This window comes from Mesocricetus auratus, unplaced genomic scaffold (assembly GCF_017639785.1).
Source record: "Mesocricetus auratus isolate SY011 unplaced genomic scaffold, BCM_Maur_2.0 Super-Scaffold_100676, whole genome shotgun sequence".
NCBI lineage: Eukaryota > Metazoa > Chordata > Mammalia > Rodentia > Cricetidae > Mesocricetus > Mesocricetus auratus.
In genome coordinates, this window is record NW_024429266.1 from 145,676,497 (window position 1) to 145,695,477 (window position 18,981).

Sequence of the window (18,981 nt, forward strand, 5' to 3'; positions counted from 1 at the left end):
AGGGGACGGATCACTTCCGCCACTCTATGGTTAGCTACGACAAAAGTGGCCGGCTAGAGGAGTCGGAGGCCCCGCCGGGGACGCTCTAGGAACTCGCGTTTGTATGGCGGGGCCATCGAGTTCCGACGCGCTTGTGCTCTGTGAGGGCGCAGTCGGGCCGGGCTTCGGCGCGCGTCCCCGGACACCGATGCCGTGGTAGACATGGGATGAAATGTCAGCACTGAACGCCGGCTGTGGGAAGCGCCTTGAGTGAGTGATCTCACTGCACCCACACAGCTCCGTGGCGTTGGAGCTCTGTGCGTTTCACAGGCAGCCTGGGAAGTCGAGGCGGCCCGGGTCACAGGTGTGCAGCCCGCGAGCGCGGGAAACTTGTCGGGGCGGCTTCTGGCTCTGCAGCGCCTCCTGTCGGCCGAGGCCCCGCCCTGCAGCCTGAGGGGAAGGCGAGGTCGCGCGGGGCCCCAGGGCGCAGCCAGCCTCTGGAAGAGGATCCCCGAGCATCCCGCGAGCCGCCCACCCTCGGGTCGGGAGTCGAAGCTATACTGAGGAGCGCGGGGGCGGGGCTGCCAGCTGCAGTTGCTATTAAGAGTTTTGGCAAATCAGCTCCCGGCACCACTTCTCCTGGCCAATAGGAAGTAGCCTAGGGACGCAGAGGCGGAAAGTGCGGCCACACGAACAGGCGTGGCAGCCAATCAGCCGCCGGCCTCGGTTCCGCGCTCCAACCCGCGCGGAGAGCGGGCCTGGCGGAGGCCGGGGCAGCTGTCAGGCTAAAGTACAGCTAGCGAACGCGGCGGGACGGGCCCTGGAGATGAGCCGTGGCGCCACGGGCTGGTGCTGTCTCGTGTTCTGGCTGCCCGCGTGCGTCGCGGCCCACGGTGAGCGGCGTCGGACGGACGGGGTGGGAGGGAGGGTGGGCATCTAGCGTGCGCGCTGCTCGGGCCGGGGGCTACGGGTCACCTTGGGGACCCCGCGAGTTTGGGCCGGCCAGGTCCTGGGGCCAGACGGCTGCGGTGGGTGGGTGCTGGTCCCTGGGGCCATGAGTCGGAGCAGCCCGAGGCTCCCCACGTAGAAGCAAGATCCTCCAGTCCTCCTGCTGAGGGCGACCTGGGTGACAGCTAGAGATCCAGAATAGAGAAACGCGAGCGTTCATATAGGCAGAAACATACACGTGGACTCACACGCACAGGCACCCACTTACACAACTCGCACATAAATGTGCACACCTACGCGCTAAGTGAACACATACATATACCCAAAGAGTTGCCTCATGTTAATCCATAAGGCTTCCTTGGGGGTGTATTCATCTGATGGAGTGTACCTACACTCAGGACAAAAGGCTGCAAGCCCCTGAACTCTGTCTCGGTGGTTGTGATTTGAACCATAGATAGGAACAGCTAGAACCACAGGCAGTCATAGTCACTTGATAGCTTGATTGTTGAATTGACTAACAGACCTGAGGTAACAGCTTCCATCCATCAACATTCACTCGTCTCTCTGGGCTTAAGGAATCCAGGGACTCAAATCCCAGGAAAACATTGAACTTCGATGCTGAGAGGTTTCTATATCCTAGCAAAACCCTGGTTGTTGTGGTGGTTCTCTTGTTCAAGACAGCATGACTGGACAGTTGTTCATTCATTTAGTAACCTTTGCTGAGCAGCCTGTGTTGTAAGCACCGGGGATTCATCACTGAGTAAAGTCACAAACTTAGAATCATGCTCTAGTGGAAGAAACACATAGATTATAAATACACAGTAATTACAGAGGAAGTATTAGCTGGAAGAAAGTACATTTTGAATGGGTATAGGAGGGGACAAGGCAACATCTTTCTGAGAAATGGCAGGTAAACTTTAGGAAGACCCAAAAAGATGAAAACACTGAAAAGCCAGTACAACTTGAATTTGGGGAAGAGGAGACAAAATTGGAGCAGGGGCAGGAGTCGGTTAAAGCAGGGCCTTCTATGCCACAGTGAGCAGCAGCGTACACTTCAGTCAGTGAAGGGGACACCAATGCTCTGACAGTGAGTGGGTGGTAGGAGGACCTTAAGGAGGACATTGGAGAGAGCTGGAGAGAGAGCAGTTAAGAGTACTATTTCTTCCAGAGGGCCCACACACAACTGCTTGTCCCTCCAGTTCCAAGGAACTGATACCCTCTTTCTGGACTCTGTAGGCACCAGGCACACACTTGGTGCATGGGCATATATGCAGACAAAGCACACATACATAAAATAAAACTTAAATTAAGAATGAAGGCAGATAGGAACCTGAGGCAGGATTGCTTGAGCCCAAATGTTGAAAAGCAGTCTGGGCAATGGCCCTTCTGAAAAAAGAGACTTGGAAGCAAGATCGTTAAACTCCAACAGTCAGGACAAGAGATGACAATGACTGGACTAGGAGATGTCAGTGAGACCAAAGTTAACTTGTAAATTCCGGTTAGAAACTTGAGGGCTTCCCTATCCACTCTGAAACTCTTAGGTCTTCAGAGCAGGGGTGGGTGTTAACCCAGGAGCTGGATCGTTGTGGCTCACCTGCTGTGGCAGGAGCACATTCAGCAAATACAAATGTGCAGTCTGTCCTACCCAGTGCAGAAACCAGCTCCCAAGCTGGGCCTGGTGATGCCTGCCTGTGATCATGTTTGGGAGGCAGTCAGGAGGAAGGGTTCAAGGCCCAACAAGGAAACAAAACAAGCCAGCCTGGGCTGTGTGAGGCCATTTTTAAAAAAGATTTCCCAGTGTGGTAGTGCACACCTTTAATTCCAGCACTACTTGTGAAGGGGAAGTGGGGGAGGGAGAAGCAAGTGAATCTCTGTGAGTTTGAGGCCAGCCAGGCTACATAGTGAGACGGTGATCAAAAATAGATAAAATCTCAAATCTCATGCTCCAGGAGGATCCAATCGGTTGATGGAACCAGACCACAGTCCACCCAGTTGAAGACCTAGGGAACCCCATGATCCAAATCCGAACCAGCTTGTTCCTAAGAGGCTTTTTCATCTGTACTCTCCTGTAGGCTTACGCATCCATGACTACTTATACTTCCAAGTGCTGAGTCCTGGGGACATTCGCTACATCTTCACAGCCACGCCTGCCAAGGACTTTGGTGGTATATTTGTAAGTTCAAAGGTGCTCAGATCTCTGACCCTCAGCGGCCTTCTTGCCATCACTGAGCCATGGTGACCCTCATCCCGTTTTCATGCTGGGACAGGGCAGAAAGCAGAATCCAGCCATGCCTTCCAGGAGCCGCTGCACACTGTAAACCCGGGAGGGACTGCCTTCATTGGTGGAAACTACTTGAAAAGCCCAGGGCATCAGCTCTGTCTGTCAGCCCTAGCTACTTCCCCTGTCCCTGAGTTATAACCATCACCTCTCACGGGAAGGCAGGATGAGGCTGAGTAATCACATGGACTGTGGGAATGAAAACGCTCAAGTGCTCAGCCACAGGGAAAGCACTCCATTTCCAGGCCCCAGGAGGATGGAGCTGTTAGCCCGCCCAAAGCTGTGTTTTCTTACACTCTTACTTCTCCACACGTTTTTCAGCACACACGGTATGAGCAGATTCACCTCGTTCCTGCTGAACCTCCAGAGGCCTGTGGGGAACTCAGCAACGGCTTCTTCATCCAGGACCAGATCGCTCTGGTGGAAAGGGGGTAAGGAGTGGGCAGGGGTCACACCCTGGGAGGACAGATTCTGATCACAGCTCATGGTACCTTGAAATGTCGATTTTTAAATAAGTCGTCCTTTACAGATCTTTGAGAAATGTCTTGTCCACTTTCTGCTGTGTGCTGGTGACCCTCAATACAAGTCCTCTGTGGTCCTTTCACCCTCCCACAGAGAGGATGGGGGGAGGGCAGCTAGCACCTGCCTTTCTTTTGGTCTTATCATCACCTCTTCCAGGGGCTGCTCCTTCCTCTCCAAGACCAAGGTGGTACAGGAGCATGGTGGGCGGGCTGTGATCATCTCAGACAATGCAGTTGACAATGACAGTTTCTACGTGGAGATGATCCAGGACAGTACTCAACGCACAGCTGACATTCCTGCCCTCTTCCTGCTCGGCCGAGATGGGTGAGGGCTCTTTGCTTCTGGCTGTCCACACTAAACTGGGTGGCATGACTTGGTGGGGTCAAAGGCAATCACCAGTCCCCTCTCCCAGATTCTGGAGATCCCCAGAGTAACTGGGGCAGAGGGCAGTGTGGGGTGCTGAAAAAGTGACTGCTCTTCATGCCCTCCCAGCTACATGATCCGTCGCTCTCTGGAACAGCATGGGCTGCCCTGGGCCATCATCTCCATCCCAGTCAATGTCACCAGCATCCCCACCTTTGAGCTACTGCAACCTCCCTGGACTTTCTGGTAGGAAAACTGACCCAGGTTCCAGCTACAGGTGATTCACTGGGAAGAAGAGACCTAAGATTCTGCCATTTGGAGTTTGGAGACTCTGAGGACAAGTGGAGCCAGGGAGGGGACAGGGATGCCACACCACTGGCTTTCCCTTCCCTAGGGCATGTAAGGACATCTCATGCTCCAGTAAGAGGCAAGAACCAGACCCACGGCTTCTGGCTACAATTGGAACAAAAGGTGCTGAAGGCAGGGGGACTGGTCACCTGCAGTTTGTCACACTATCAGTTTCAGCCTCCCACAGCCAGGACCTCCTCACAATGACCCTTGCTGGAGTGGTTTAGAGAACTGGTATTCTGAGCCTAAGGATCCCCTACTTTTTAGCAATAAAGCTAAATAAAGCTCATCAGGTTTGTACCTGTATCCTAAGCTAAAAATGCTTGGGGGGGGGCTCATTTATTTGGTTCTACATCATACTGCTGCTTTTACAGGAGCCTCACAGAAGGTCATGACTTCTCAAGCCCATTAGGATTAGTACAGACTGCTACCTGTGGTCCAGCCCTCTGGGAAGACTACTGTTTAGAATCAGTATTTGAAACCTAGCCTCAGAAACCCTCTTTCTGGTGTTAGCGATGTTTGCAAACCAGTGTGGTTGAGAGTATAAGCACTACTGAGGAACCTGGAGCATTCTGCTGCCACCCACTGGTCTAACTTGTGCCCTTTGTACCCGCCTCCTGGACTACTGCAGGCTCAGAGTGGTCTACCCAGCCCTTTCTCCACAAAGCATTGCTGCAGAGGCCTATCACCACTCACATTTTATTGAGACCAGAGGGAGAGAGGGGTGCTGGACGTTGTGAAGGAGTGTGCCCAACAGGTGAGGGGGCCAGTCAAGCACGTTCCACCTGGCTCCACCTTGGAAAGAGCCTGTAGCATAGGCACTGGTCCTCCCTGGGAGCCCCCAGCAGGGCCATGTGCAGGCATCTCAGGGAAAGAATGGGGAGTGGTAACTGTCATTTCCAAGATGCCCATCCCAAGAATGAGATGGTCATCTGTGGCAAGGAGGGAACAAAGTCATGGCTCATTTCCAAGTATCTGCCCAGCTCCTTCAGGTTTCTGGAAGACTTCATTGTTCCTCTATGGATATCCTAAGGGTGGATGTCTGAGATCAGGTCCTTTGCTGGGCCATTTCAGCTGGTCCCAGGGAATAGTGGACTATCCTAAATTAAGGAGCATAATCTTATCATCTGCCGTACTGCTGGAGTCCTGATAAAGACAGGCCTCTTTCAGACCTTATAGGGCTAGCCACCTTGCCTGAGCCTAAGAGGCAAGGCACAGACTCTGGAGTCTGGAGAACAGGTTCATCTCCACCTCCCCAGTGTCCAATGGGAACAACCCAACATGCCTAGCACAGAGTCCTTTGAAGTGTTCTGAAGGCCTAGACCTTTGTTCTTGCCTCTTGCTGGCAAGTGGCAGGCCATTACTTCAGTTGCAGCTGTGGTAGGTGAGCTGTAAGGAAGAGGTAAGGCATCATCATATCACCTCTTTCTGTCAAGGAAAGCAGTCTGCTTTCAGATTGGCTATTTTGTTGTCCCCCTCAAATTTAACAGTCAGTCAAGAAGGATGGGTAAGTATGGGCCAAGGGGCCCAGAGGAAGAACACTGAGTCTGGAGCCTGTTCCAGTCTCACAGCTATAGTGGAGCATGGCAGGGGAAGATCAGTTCTAGAAGGCTTGGTGATAGCACAGGGCCAATGCAGCTCAGCAGCAGTGCTCAGGTCAGCCTCTCCTCAGCTCTGACAGAATGCCAGAAGGGAGAAAGCAGACAATGGGTGCAGGGGTGAGGGGATGTCCCTTCCAGCCACATTTGTGGAGGGTGACTCCCTTTTGCAGCAGGGTCTAGGCAGGGCCCCTTCCAGGCAGGGTAACATCACACATCAGTCATCTCATCCCCTAGCTCTGCATCTTCTGGCTCTCCTTCCTCCTCATCTTCCTCTTCCTCCTCTTCTGAGGTCACATTGGGGTCATCAGCCTCTGCCAGGCATTTGGGACAGGAACAGATGAACAAGTAGTTCTCCCTTCAAAGTAAAGGGGTAACAAGTCAGGCAGTTGCTAGGATGGAAGAGCCCAGAGCCCAACCATACCCCTGGCTGGCACCTGAGGATCTTGTGGCGGCTGTGGCGGCTGCGCTCCCGCTGACAGCAGTCTAAGTAGCTGATACAGATTTCCTGTGGGGTAGAGGAAGGTATGATTGCCTATGCCATCCATCAGATAGGTAAGGAGCGTCCCCAATAGCTGTCTCGTCTATTGTCAACCACTGTTCCCTGCCCAGAAGCTAGGCCCGCAATGCCCTTCAACAAAAATCCATTCCCATGGCTCCAGCAGACAAGACCCCCACCTGGATCTGAGATAGACAAGGATGGAGGTTGGCCTCAGACCCTGAGAAAAACCAGCCAATAGCCAAGTTCTATAGATGGGATCAGAGGTTAATCTTGGCATGATAACTTGTATGGGAGAAAATTTCATTAGGCTGTGGCCACCAACCAGGGCCCTCAATCTACACTAACTCCTGTGGCTCAAGCCACAAAGAAATCACTGGGCACATACCTCTACTTCAATCTGAGACTTTCTGAAGGTGTTTGAAGAAGTGGGAGTGGTCAGAGCATACACATGGGCATAAAGTCTCAAGCCCTGGTGCCTGTGGTGACTCACCACCAGCCTAACAAAGGACTCCAGCTAGTTACTGCTGCTCCCTGGAGAGAAGCTGCAAGGCCCTATGCCCACCCCTGCTGCCCAGTCCTCTCACCTCGCCTGGCTTAATATCTTCCAAGGCCGTAACATGCAAAAGGAAGTTGTTTTCTGGGAAGGAGGTCTCTGCATTGGGGACACAACTGTGGTTGCCTGGGTTACAAAAGACAGATAATGAGTGAAGTATGTGTATGTAGAACCCAAGACCTTACACATACTAGGCAAGCATTCCATGGCTGGTATACACCCCCAGCCCTTAGTTTTGAATACTAGGCAAGCATTCCATGGCTGGTCTACACCCCCAGCCCTTAGTTTTAAATCAGGATCAGACTACCCTTGAAACAGTGATGTTCTCGCCTCTGATTCACAAGTACATCCCTATACCCAGGAATGAAAATCTGTTTTTTTCTTTTTCAAAAATGGTAGTTCTAGCTGGGTGGTGGTGGCACACACCTTTAATCCCAGCACTTGGGGGGCAGAGACAGGTGGATCTCTGAGTTTGAGGCCAGCCTGATCTACAGAGCCAGTCCAGGACAGTCAGGGCTACAGAGAAACACCGTGGGGGGGGAGGGGGCAGGCAGACAGACATCAAACAAACAAAAATGTAATTCTAGGGGCAAGTAGATGACTCAGAAGGTAAAGGTACTTGTTGCTTCAAGCCTGACGACCTGAGTGTGCTCCCTAAAACCCACTTAGTAGAAAGACAGAACTGACTCTGACCTTCATATGCATACCACAGCCGGTGTGTGTAAATAAAAGTTAAAAACAAAACAAAGCAGTGTGTGGTGGCACTCGCCTTTAATCATAGTACTTGGGAGGCAGTACAACAAATAAATATATAAAATATATAAAATAAATGAAACTGAACTAATATTCTCAAGCCAAGCATAGTGGCTCACACCTGTAATCTCAACCTCCATGAGCCAGATAAGAGGATTTGCTGTAAGTTTGAGGCCCAACTGGACTACAGAATAAGTTCCAGTCTAATCAGGGCCCAAGAGACCCTGTCTCAAAAAACAAAACAAAAAAAGCTGGACATGACATGCCTGTAGTCTCGGTACTTAGGAGGTGGAGCCAGGGGGATCAAGAGTTCAAAATCATCCTTGGCTACACAGCAAGTTCAAGGTCAGCCTGGGCCACAGGAGACCCTGTCTCAAAACTCTTTTAAAAAAAAAAAGTCGGGGCTGTGAAGATGGCTCAGAGATTAAGAGCACTAACTGCTTTTCCAGAGGTACTGAGTTCAATTCCCAACAACCACATGGTGGCTCACAACCATCTGTAATGAGATCTGGTGCCCTCTTCTGGCCTGTGGACATGCATGTGACAGAATACTGTATACATAATAAATAAATCTTTTTAAAAACCTTAACACTACAGAGTCCTAGGTCACTTACTTTGTGGTTAACACTGAGGGAAGAGCAGGTGTGAGACGTCATTTCCTGTCTTGGTACCCAGTGCTCTATCCTCAAGACCACAGTGCTGATACAATTTGTCTTGTATCATGGCCAGCTCCGCTCCCACTCCCACCCCACAAAACGGCCATGTTCTCAAATACATCCAGTGTCTCACCAAGGGAGGCATGGCACTCTGAGAGCATCTGCAATGGACAGTTTATTTCTGTCTGCTGATTTGGAACCCCTGTACCCAGTCTGAGGAAAGCAGGAGATGGTAAACTGGGATCTGGAAGAGGTCTGTGTAGGAGGTGGCCTTGGCCTTCCTACAGGCCCCAGGCTCCCCAGTGCTTTCTGACCACATCCCATAGGGTAGTGGTGGTACAATGCCTATGCCTCTCTTTGCAAGAAGCAGGGCTCTGTGCCTCCCCCTTAGGTGGATATAACCCATGGTAATATCAGCTAAAACACAAGCAGAAGGTTGGGGATGAAGCCTCAGGTTTGGCTCCCAGTTAACACCACAAACAAACAAAAATAATGGAGAGGGGGAGGGAATGAAACTGATAGAGCAGTAATTTTCAAGAGAATTTCCAAAGAAACACAAACCTAACCCACTTCTAGACTTGACCTGGTCAGCCCACAAAGGGCAAACCTGGTAAGGGCAGAAATATGTGAGCCCATTCCTCCCCAGTGCCGAGACTCACAGCAGCTTTGAAGCACAAAGAGGCCAGATCCTTCACAGTTAAGGAACTCGCCGGTTGCTGTAAGAAAATAATGTGAATAGTGGGAAAAGGAAAATAAACTCACGGAACAGACACCAGCTCCGCTGTCCTGCCACCCCCGGGGCTCTATCTAGCATTTTAACCTAAACTTGCTTCTCGGAGACATGTCTTGCTCTTCTGTCTGCACCACTACCTATTTATCTGGCTCTCCCTCCTCCCAGCATGGAGCCTCTGGTTGGTCTCAGGACCATTCTCACCTGCATGTCCTGTAGCTAAATCTGAAGCTTCCCACGGGCACATAGGAATTCTCACCCCCTACCATAAGTTTAGCACTCCTTGGCAAGAACTGGGTCTGCTGTCTGACTAGGGAAACTCCAAAGATGGGGGAAGCCACAGCCCCATCTCACCAACCTGCCTCAATGTCCTTGTACAACTGGTCAATGAAGGTGTCCAGCCGTTCCCGGTCCTGAGGCTTCAGCTCCAGCGCATCACAGGCATGTACCCACTGGCTGAGGGAGCTGGAAGTCCCAGCAGCCCACGGTTAGAAACAGCCCAGGTCACAGGGCTCTGCATGTCCATCATGTGAAGCCAGGCAGAAGAGTCTCCCACTCTGCCTGTTGTTTTCTAGAGTAAGGGGCCCATAGTCCCAGATTCCTCCCAGCCAGGGTGGTACAATACCCAATCCACCCATCTTGAGAGAATCTGTGACTACTTTCCTACATTAATCTCTCATCTGAACCCCAAGGGTTTACCTAATAGGTCTAGAACATTCTCTCCTAACCTGGTTCCAATCCCTTGACCATTGGTCCCAACAAGAGCAAAGAGAGACCGGAATCCATCTGGCGTGAACCACTGTTGGGAGAGAGAAATGAGCATCGGGCTGGTCTTTCTAACCCAGCTCTGCAGTGGGAAGCTTCTGAGAGCTGGCCTCACCTCAACTCCAGGCCTGGAGTACTGGAAAGAAAGGCTTCAGGTCCCATCCTCCCACACTCACCTGGCTGAGGGTCTCCTCATACAGGGCCTCTGTGAAGAGCCTACGCAGAAGTTCCAGTTGGCCCTGGTTTAGGGGAAACAGAGAAACACTTGCAGCCTCGAAGACTTCTCTTTAGTACCAAGTAGGTAAGAAAAAAATCAGATGAAGGAGGGAAAAGGAGCCAGCTATGCAGCCTGAGCTTTTTCCCTGAGGACAGAGGCAGTACTTATTTCTAACTGTCTGAGAGCTCCAAATGAGGGTGTAAACCCCAAGTTTCTTCCTGTTTCCAGTACTTGTTCCAGCAAGACTGAAGGAGCACAGCTTTAGAACATCCATCTTCACCCTCCCTTGGAGTTTCCCTTAGACTTGCTTAGCCTCTGATCAGCTTGGTTTTCTCCTTCTTTATTCTTTGTTGTTATTTATTTGAGACAGGGTTTCTCTGTATAACAGCCCTAACTGTCTAGAACTCACTCTGTAGATCAAGCTGGCCTCGAACTCACAAAGATTCACCTGACTCTGCCTCCTGAGTGCTAGGATTAAAGGCGTGCGCCACCACCGTCTGGCTCTCCTTTTTTCTAGATCCATTATTAGCTACACTATTAGCTACACCTTCCCCACAGCTGCGATCCCACCCTCTCTCTGCCTCCCTTGGACAGTCTCTACCCTCTGGTAGCCTCCCCACTTTGGCAGCTCCAAAGGAAGGCTGAGGTCCTTAGTGTCTTATTCTCACCACATGAATTTCACACCACTCCCTGACCTGTGGACCCCAGCCCTCCACTCTCCAGAAAACCTTATGTGCCTACTGCTGTCTTCCTCAGAAATGTTGCCTTTCCACATGGCATACCTGACAAGCACTCTGGGGTAGGACATGCAACCCCTCTTCCCTACTTTCAATCTTAGGTCTGTATTAGGTCACAAAGGAAAATGGGGCCAGGAATGCGTTCTTTAAAGGGATTTTTAGGACCATGCTTTAACCCCCATTGTAGCAGAAAAGAGACCAAATGTGGAGTTAGTCCCCTAAAGGTAGCCATGTATACCCCAGGCTACGTGAAGGGTAGCGAGGAGAGGCCATGGGAGAAAACCAACCTTGAATTTGTCCCCCAGGAGTTTGTGAACAATTTCCTCCTCCTCATTGGCTGTTTTGCTGCAGAACTGGGAAAAAAGTCTGACCCAGTGGTCCTTGTCCTTGGCCTGTAGGACAAAGACACATAAGGGCCATGTGCCCACGTGGAACAGAGGGCTTGTTTCTCAAGGGAATGGCCACAATCAGGGAATGACCAACATCCAAGAGCTTCTGCCCCAGATCTCCCCTCAACCTCCAGCCCCCACCCACACAGCCATTCCCTAGCTGGAGCAGGGTTTGCCAACTCAGAACACTGAGTAAACAGAAGACCACTGGGAAGGAACAATACAGACAGAAGGGGTCAGCATAGCATCTCTCACTGCATGTAACAGATGCTGTCCTGGGACAGTGATGCCTATCAGTCAAATTCAGGAACTGCTGCTGCATCAGACAGACATCTCATAGAAAAAAAAGAAGATAGGCAAAACCAATGCCCACGGCCTATGCCTGATTTCTGGTGAGCATGCGCTGGAGGCTCTACGTAGCAAGCAGCTATCTTTTGGGAAAACCCAGGAGTAAGGACGTCCAAGCAAGGTCAGGTAACTGAGAACCAGAACTATTGGGGGTCAGCTTCTCTGGCTTACCTGTTTCACAGTGGCCACCATCCGAGCCATCAGCATGATACTTGCAGTCTCTGGAGGATAGTGAACACTCCTGGGGAAAGAGAAAGTGTAGCCTAGAAATCCCCTCCCTCGGAGCAGAGCCTGGAAAGCCCATTCTGAGGGCCACAGCAGCACTTCCTGCCTGTCTACCAGTTATCAAAGGCTGGACTTGGGCAACTTTGTATCCCCTAGGTTTTGGTGGACTCTCTCTGGGAGTCTGAAAAAGGCTAAAGATGGTAGGGCTGGCTACTCCGAGTCAAGGCAGGGTGCTGAAAACAGTGACTTCTGTTTACGCCTAATAATGGATGTAACATCTTGGGGATGTAACTCATGAAAACTGGAAACAGCTGCTGAGCTAAGGCTAGAATGGAGGGAAAGGTAAAGAGAGGAAGAGACCTACCTCCATGCCTCCTGCAGCTTATTGAGGGGGTGCCGGGGGTCATCCTGCGATGGGCCTGGGCACAGGATTCGGTGGTATTGCTCCGCAGCTGCCAGCCGACATTCAGCACTGCAGTACGTCACCTGTTAGGTGGGGTAGAGGTTAGCTCCCAGGACCTCGGGCACTCACCTCATTTAACAGCTCCGAGTCGATAGTACAGGATGTTCTAGGGACATGCACCTAACCTTAGCTTGTTATACTACATAAAGGGAAAATGTCCCGCCACACCTATTTTCTGGATGATGGACACTGGCAGCAAAGAAGCTCAACAATCACGGAGCCCTTTCACCGTCACACATTAGAATGAGCCTTGGGGAATGGACCAGGTCTCTTCAGACTTTGTCTTGCCAGTGAAGACTTGACTAAAGCCGTCTTGGCCTGCTCCCTCTCCTGTCATTCCCCAGGGGTACTCACCTGGCAATGCGGGCAGTTCTGGTGGAGGTCCTTGCGCACACTGCACAGCTCTGGGTGTGGGAGAACCTGGCCTGGTTTCCCAGTCAGCCTCTGTGCATTCTCCTCTGCCTTCTCCAGGGCCCGAAGACAGTGGTCACAGGCTGCCGGGAAGCCAGACACAGTAAGGCCCCTCTTTCAAGAACCCTCTAGTTCCTCCTGATCTCATGCTTTTCCATCAGACTCAGCCCATGGGGACCCCTGCCTCAGACTGCTGCTCCTTTCAGTTTCTCTAAGAAAAATATGAAGAGGCCTGTGGCTGGCAAAGTTAAGGGGTCCACTTGCTCTGGTCCCCTACCTCAGTCTTCACTGAGAATGGGTTATGCACCACCTTCCAGTAGGGACATCTAATTTGGTACAGAGCCCTTCAGCATGATAACCATAAGCATATATAAGTTATGTCTGAGAGAGCATCCTCCCCAAGAAGCATTTTGGAGGCACCTCCCATTGTAGGTACACAGTCCCAACACAAAGGTAGGCAGAGATGTGGTTCACAGGTCCTGTTCTCCAGGGAAAGACAGCATTTCCTCCCAATACTCAGAGGGCTAGCCAGAAGATATGTAAGGCTCCCTTCCATGCACAAAATGGATGGGTCCAACTGCCACCTGAAGCAGGCAAGATATGCTTACCCCGGTACCGATAAAGTGCATTCCAAAGAAACTGTGAAGCCACCAGGGGCCTTTCAATGAAGATGGTCTCTCCCTTCCGGATCAGCTGTGTGGCAAACAGTCCCTTTCCCTAACAGGATGGAGAACAGACGGGTGAGACATAGCTCCAAACCTGTCATAGTGACACATGCCTATAATCCTAGCACATGGAAACAGGGGGATCAGTAGTTCAGGGTTAGCCTGGGCTACATAAGACCTTGTTTGTTTGTTTGTCTGTTTAAGAAAAACAGACTTGAAAGATGGTTCAGTAGCTAAATGCACTTGTTCCATAATCATGAGGACCAGAGTTTGGATCCCAGTCCCCAGAGAAGTAATCCAGGTGTCTCTAAAATGCTTGTAACCCCAGCTCCAAAGAAGGCACAGACAAGAAGATGTTATGAGTGCAGATGCTGTGTGGCAGTCAGATGACAACTTTCAACAGTTGGTTCAGTTCTCTCCTTTCACTGTGGGATTTGGGGAATGAACTCAAGTTGTCAGACTTGCATGATAGCACTTTTCCCACCTAAGCCACAGCAGTTAAAATCTGCACCTTAACAGATGCTGGCAATTCCTATGCATGCTAAAGATTAAGAAACCTATTCTGGCTGGCGTTGGTGGCGCACGCCTTTAATCCCAGCACTCGGGAGGCAGAGGCAGGCGGATCTCTGTGAGTGCGAGACCAGCCTGGACTACCAAGTGAGTTCCAGGACAGCCTCCAAAGCCACAGAGAAACCCTGTCTCGAAAAACCAAAAAAAAAGAAAAAAGAAAAAAAAAAGAAACCTATTCTGAGCCAGGCAATGGTAGAGCATGCCTTTAACCTAGCACTACAGAGGCAGAGACAGGCAGATCTCTGAGTTCAAGGCCACCTAGGGTCAAAACAGTAAGTCCCGGATAGCCGGGACTATAGGGAACCACACACACACACACACACACACACAAACACGGGGGGGGGGGGGGGTGTCTTCAAATTTGTTTTGTCCTCTGGAATGCTATATTTACAGGTGTCAGCCACCACATCTGGCTCCATCCTTATCCTCTGAGTAAGCTCAAGAATTCAGAGTCTGGGCAGTTACTGCTTCAGCAAGTGATGGTGTCTGGTGTCCTTGCCAACAAAGAGCTGCCATCACAAAGTGGCAGAGAAAATGCCCTGTCACTGTGGTCGCCTGTTTCCCTTCAGCACTGACGCTGGGTGCAGATGGGCCTTTGCCACACGAAGAGAGCTTCTTCTTCTTTATTTGGACAGTGTCTCCCTACATAGCCCAGGCTGCCCCTGAACTTGTGCTAGTTCTTCCCACGTAGGGATAACAGTTATGTGCTACAACCCAGCTCTAGAAGCTATTATAGAACAGGAAGGGGAAACAAAGTGAGAGGCAAAGCCCAGACTTAATGAGTTCCACTGAGCTACATAAGACCACATCAGAAGGAAGAAAAGGACAAGAGAAGGGAGGAAGGGGAGGAGGGAAGACAAACTCTAAGAGAGATTATACAAAACTCTTAGACTAGATAGTATATTTAATAGTATTATTATTTATTAGGGCAGCCAGATGGTTCAGTGGGTGAAAGTGTGCGGCATCAAATCTGAAGATCTGAGTTCCATCTCCAGATCTCACAGTGAAGACAGAGAACCAGCTACTCAAAGTTGTCTTCTGACCACTACATGATGTGTCCAGATACACACATACCACACACACAAGTAATAATAAAATACTTTAAAGTGCATGAGGTTCCATTAAAAAAAATCTTCCATAAGCGAGTGATTTTTTTTTAGAAAAATAATCAAAATAATTCAAAAGGAAGCAAGCCCAAATTAACAAGCCATGCCAGGATCTAGCCAGTGTACAGATTTCAACTGGCACCTACTAAGCCTCAAGTTAGGCTTCTGATTCCCCACTGATTTGTCTCTGACATAACAATTCATAGAGACCTAGAAATCATTCCTATTAATATCCAGAGAAGCCGTGCAGTAGCTAAAAACTATGCTCACACGTGTCCCTTCCCATCACACTTCAGGAGATAGTTCTCTAAAACTTTCAAAGAATAAGTAATTCTCATTCTACCCTAAGGCAGGCATTAGTGTTATGTGATAACCGGAGAAGATGGCACAAAAAGAGGAAAACAATTACAAATCAATCACCAGATGACTAAGCTGCCATAAGTACACACTAAACTTTAAGTCCACACTGGAAGGTGATTCTCCCCAGCACAAGGCTAGGGGTAGGCAGTGGAACATGACCAGCTAGAGGCTTAGTTGCTGTTGTTTTGTTTGTTTTGCTTTATTTTAGACAGGATTTTACTCTGTACCCCAGGCTGCCCTGGAACTCTAAATCTTCTGAGTGCTAGAATACAGTACAGGGCCATTAGCTGGGGTCCTGAGAGAAGGCTAGGACAGAACTGGGAAAGGAGATTGGAGGAAGTAAAAATTGAGAAGAAATTGAAGAAAAGAGAAGGCCAAGATAGGAGAGGGTAGTAGAGATGAAAAAGCGATTATTACGGGATCTGAGACACCTCAAACTGTGGGCCCCAGGAGCACCAGAAGCTCTGAATGGTAATGGTAATGGCACTCTATGTCTTTGCCAGTTGACATATGCAAAATGGTATTGTTTTATCTTCATTTGCATTCCTAAGGGTAAAAGTCAAGTTGAATTAATAGTAATAGTAGTAGTAGTGATAATAATAATAATAATGTGTACCAGAATAATAATAACAATAATAATGTGTAACAGAAGCTCCGGGTGGTAATGAGAATGTGAACAGCTAAGGTCCCACAGGATACAGGGAGGCTGACTTCCCACCCAAGGAGAGGAGTGCTCCCAAAGCTTATAGAACAGCAAGACAGCAAGGGAAGTTTAGGATGGGAACCTGAACAGATATGGAGATGCTGACAACAGATGACTACAGAACTAACATCCTGGGCCATGGACCAAGGATATGCACCTTATTAAATGCCATAGAACAAAAGTCTCTGTGCACTTAAGCCCAGCAGTAAGAACTTTGCTCTCGGGGTGATAATTAAGACATGACATGAAAAAGCTATAAATAAGGATTTGGTTGAGTGTAGTGTGGTTCTCCCCTGAAACATTATCAGTCAACTCTTTAACCAAGCGGAAATGGTTCAATGATATGAAAGTTGTACTGAAAAGATGTACTGAAAGAAACGGGGGAGGAGGGGGTGTTTCAGCCACTACCAGGCTTAACCTAGCACTTGGGAGGTGAGAGCAGGAAATGAGTTCAAGATCAGCCTGGACTACATGAAGACCTCATTTCAAACCAAAGAGGTGGCTTTTAAAGGTGTAACTTTAATATACATATTTGTGCACAAGTACAATACAGAGTGGTTTTTATCTTTGTAATTATTTTCTATTCTACAAGGAATTAATAAGAAACGATAATAGAGCCGGATGCCTAAAATCCCAGCACTGGAAAGGCAAAGGTCAGTCTGGTCTACACAGTGAGTTCCAGAACAGGTAGAGCTACATTATGAGACCCTGTCTCAAAAACAAAACAAAAACCCCATGGTAATACAAATCATGAAATCATGTCATTTTCCTGTTTTAAACCTTTCATATATAAACAGTCAGTGTGTGGTTCTGGTCCAAGTTTCCTAGCTCTCCAAGTCTCCACCTATACCTCCCTGAGAAGGGTCGCTGGGGTGCCAGGCTGCTTTACACCTCAGTTCCCGCGGCTAAGCACTCCCCACCCACTGCCTCCTGACCAGAAGCTAAGCCCCCAGACCTAGCCAAGACCTCCCCAACCTGGTCCAGGATATTGCTCCAACCCAGGACCTCCCAGAGCCTCAACCCCACCCAGGGCGTCCGTGCTGACCCAGGGCGTCCGTGCTGACCCAGGGCGTCCGTGCTGACCCAGGGCGTCCGCAGCACCGCCACCCGCCAGTGGGCCGCGTTCCGCGGGAGGGCTGCGCAAGCGGGCTCCGAGACTGAGCTCCCCGCGCGCGAAATCGCCACGAGCCTGGGAGCGAGAGCGGATCCTGCGCCCCGGGCCCGAGCAGGGGCCAGGCCGGCGCCGAGCCGGCCGGACTCCAGGCTGCGGGCGCGGGTCCCCGGGGCGTCTCTCCGGGCAGAATGCCGCCCCGCCTCACCTTGGCACTGCTCACAAAACGGACTTCCACGGAGCCCCGGGCACCGCCCGCCACGCCCACGCAGAAGGAGAACACGTCGCACATGGAGGCCGCCATCTTGGGCACGCCTCCGCCTTCTGACCCTTGACCCGCCCCGGAGGTCCCGCCCATCGAGTCGCTGAGCGCCCTCCCTCCATCCCCACCCCTACCCAGGACGTGCCGGGCAACAGCGACACCGCTTTGCTCTTGCTGCAAGTCTAGGTTTTGGTCTTGGTTGCTTGACCGGGTGGAATCGGGCCTTCCTGTGTACTTGCACTTCTGGTAATCTGTTTCTGACTCGGTGGCCAGTGTTGGAGTCAACCAATGACGGCTGACGAACTAGTCTAGGGGGAGACCCCCTAGTCTTTTCCTAGCCACAAAAGCCAAACAAAACAAAACAAAAAACCTAGTCTGTGTTTTTAAATGTCTATTATTGCATCTTTTCACGCCGTCTTGTTTTTGAGACAGGATCTCATTATGTGTCCCAGGCTGGCCACGAGCTTTCTTCAGCCATCCTCCTGATTCAAAAACCCCTCATCATCCCCCAACACTGCACAAAGTCTTTTTTAGACTCAGAAGAAGGTGTGGGGACAGCAGAAAGCTGACTTACTCTCTCTTTGACCCTCATCCGAAATGAAGAAGTAGTTTAGTTTCTGGGGCTCACTCAATTTACGCCCCCCTCCGTTAGCAACATTTCTGCTCTATGGTTGTTAGAGTGACCTGCATGCAGCTAGAGGGTTTGAGCCCCAATACTGCTTAAACCCAACACGATGAGCTACATTTAATACCTTCACACTCAGGTGGAGGCAGAGGATCTGAGTTTCAAGGTCGTCCTCAACTACCTAGGCTAGCCTGAAGTACATGAAACCCTGTCTAAAAAAGAAAATTTAGGACCTGGAGAGATGACTTGGCGGTTAACACTTGTTGCTCTAGTTTGGACCCAGGTTTGGTCCCAACACTGGTTCACAACTATTTGTATGTAATTCCAGCTCAAGAGGGTTCTGATGCCCTCTTCCAACCTTCTCAGGTACCAGGCACACACATAGGGCACATATACACTCCCAGGCAAAACAATCATACACATAAATTTAAACAAAAATTAAAAATTTATTTCCTTTTTCTATAAACCCTCCTGCAGCTGGGCAGACTGTCTTATTTTAACCAGATTGGACCAGTGCCTCTGAGTTAACAGGGGCTTTCTTGACTTTGCAGAGTAGGGTTATGGTGCAGTAGTCAGAGGTCCCCTTAACCAGATGTAGAAATGAGTGTACACAGGCATTGTTCTGAGGCCTGGAGAGAGGGGTGTTCCTGTTACTGCAGCTAGACCCTAACCAACCTACCTTATTTTGTTGTTTTGTCCCTCCGTTGACTATGTAGTCCTTGAAAAGGGACCTACATCTGCTCTATTATGGTTCAATCGTGACCCTTGAGAATTAGGCAACAGCCTAGTAATTA

The 18,981-nt window shown here is 50.2% G+C and overlaps 2 protein-coding genes across 2 annotated transcripts; one reads left to right on the forward strand and one right to left on the reverse strand.

Moving 5' to 3' along the window:
* Window positions 1–535: 535 nt before the first annotated feature.
* Pradc1 (protease associated domain containing 1) lies at window positions 536–4,727 on the forward strand. The gene is made up of 5 exons (XM_005071068.4): window positions 536–872; window positions 3,000–3,100; window positions 3,527–3,636; window positions 3,884–4,051; window positions 4,220–4,727. Exons 1-5 carry the CDS (start codon window positions 806–808, stop codon window positions 4,338–4,340), a joined length of 567 nt encoding a protein of 188 aa, XP_005071125.1. The 5' UTR covers window positions 536–805; the 3' UTR covers window positions 4,341–4,727.
* Window positions 4,728–5,118: 391 nt separating this feature from the next.
* Window positions 5,119–17,653, reverse strand: Smyd5 (SMYD family member 5). The gene is made up of 13 exons (XM_005071070.4): window positions 17,509–17,653; window positions 13,394–13,502; window positions 12,729–12,868; window positions 12,276–12,397; window positions 11,858–11,927; window positions 11,237–11,341; window positions 10,172–10,234; window positions 9,959–10,029; window positions 9,589–9,695; window positions 9,160–9,216; window positions 7,123–7,217; window positions 6,474–6,544; window positions 5,119–6,394 (listed from the first exon to the last, which is right to left on the reverse strand). Exons 1-13 carry the CDS (start codon window positions 17,602–17,604, stop codon window positions 6,247–6,249), a joined length of 1,254 nt encoding a protein of 417 aa, XP_005071127.1. The 5' UTR covers window positions 17,605–17,653; the 3' UTR covers window positions 5,119–6,246.
* Window positions 17,654–18,981: the final 1,328 nt, after the last annotated feature.

Excerpts from the sequence above, each read along its gene's own strand:
- Pradc1 (XM_005071068.4), top strand. The coding sequence starts at position 806 with ATGAGCCGTGGCGCCACGGGCTGGTGCTGTCTCGTGTTCTGGCTGCCC. Across the intron at positions 873-2,999 it reads CGCGTGCGTCGCGGCCCACG|GCTTACGCATCCATGACTAC; the intron begins GTGAGCGGCGTC and ends ACTCTCCTGTAG. Across the intron at positions 3,101-3,526 it reads AGGACTTTGGTGGTATATTT|CACACACGGTATGAGCAGAT; the intron begins GTAAGTTCAAAG and ends CACGTTTTTCAG.
- Smyd5 (XM_005071070.4), bottom strand. The coding sequence starts at position 17,604 with ATGGCGGCCTCCATGTGCGACGTGTTCTCCTTCTGCGTGGGCGTGGCG. Across the intron at positions 9,696-9,958 it reads GGTCAAGGGATTGGAACCAG|CTCCCTCAGCCAGTGGGTAC; the intron begins GTTAGGAGAGAA and ends TGGGACTTCCAG. Across the intron at positions 7,218-9,159 it reads CTTTGTGCTTCAAAGCTGCT|GCAACCACAGTTGTGTCCCC; the intron begins GTGAGTCTCGGC and ends TTTGTAACCCAG.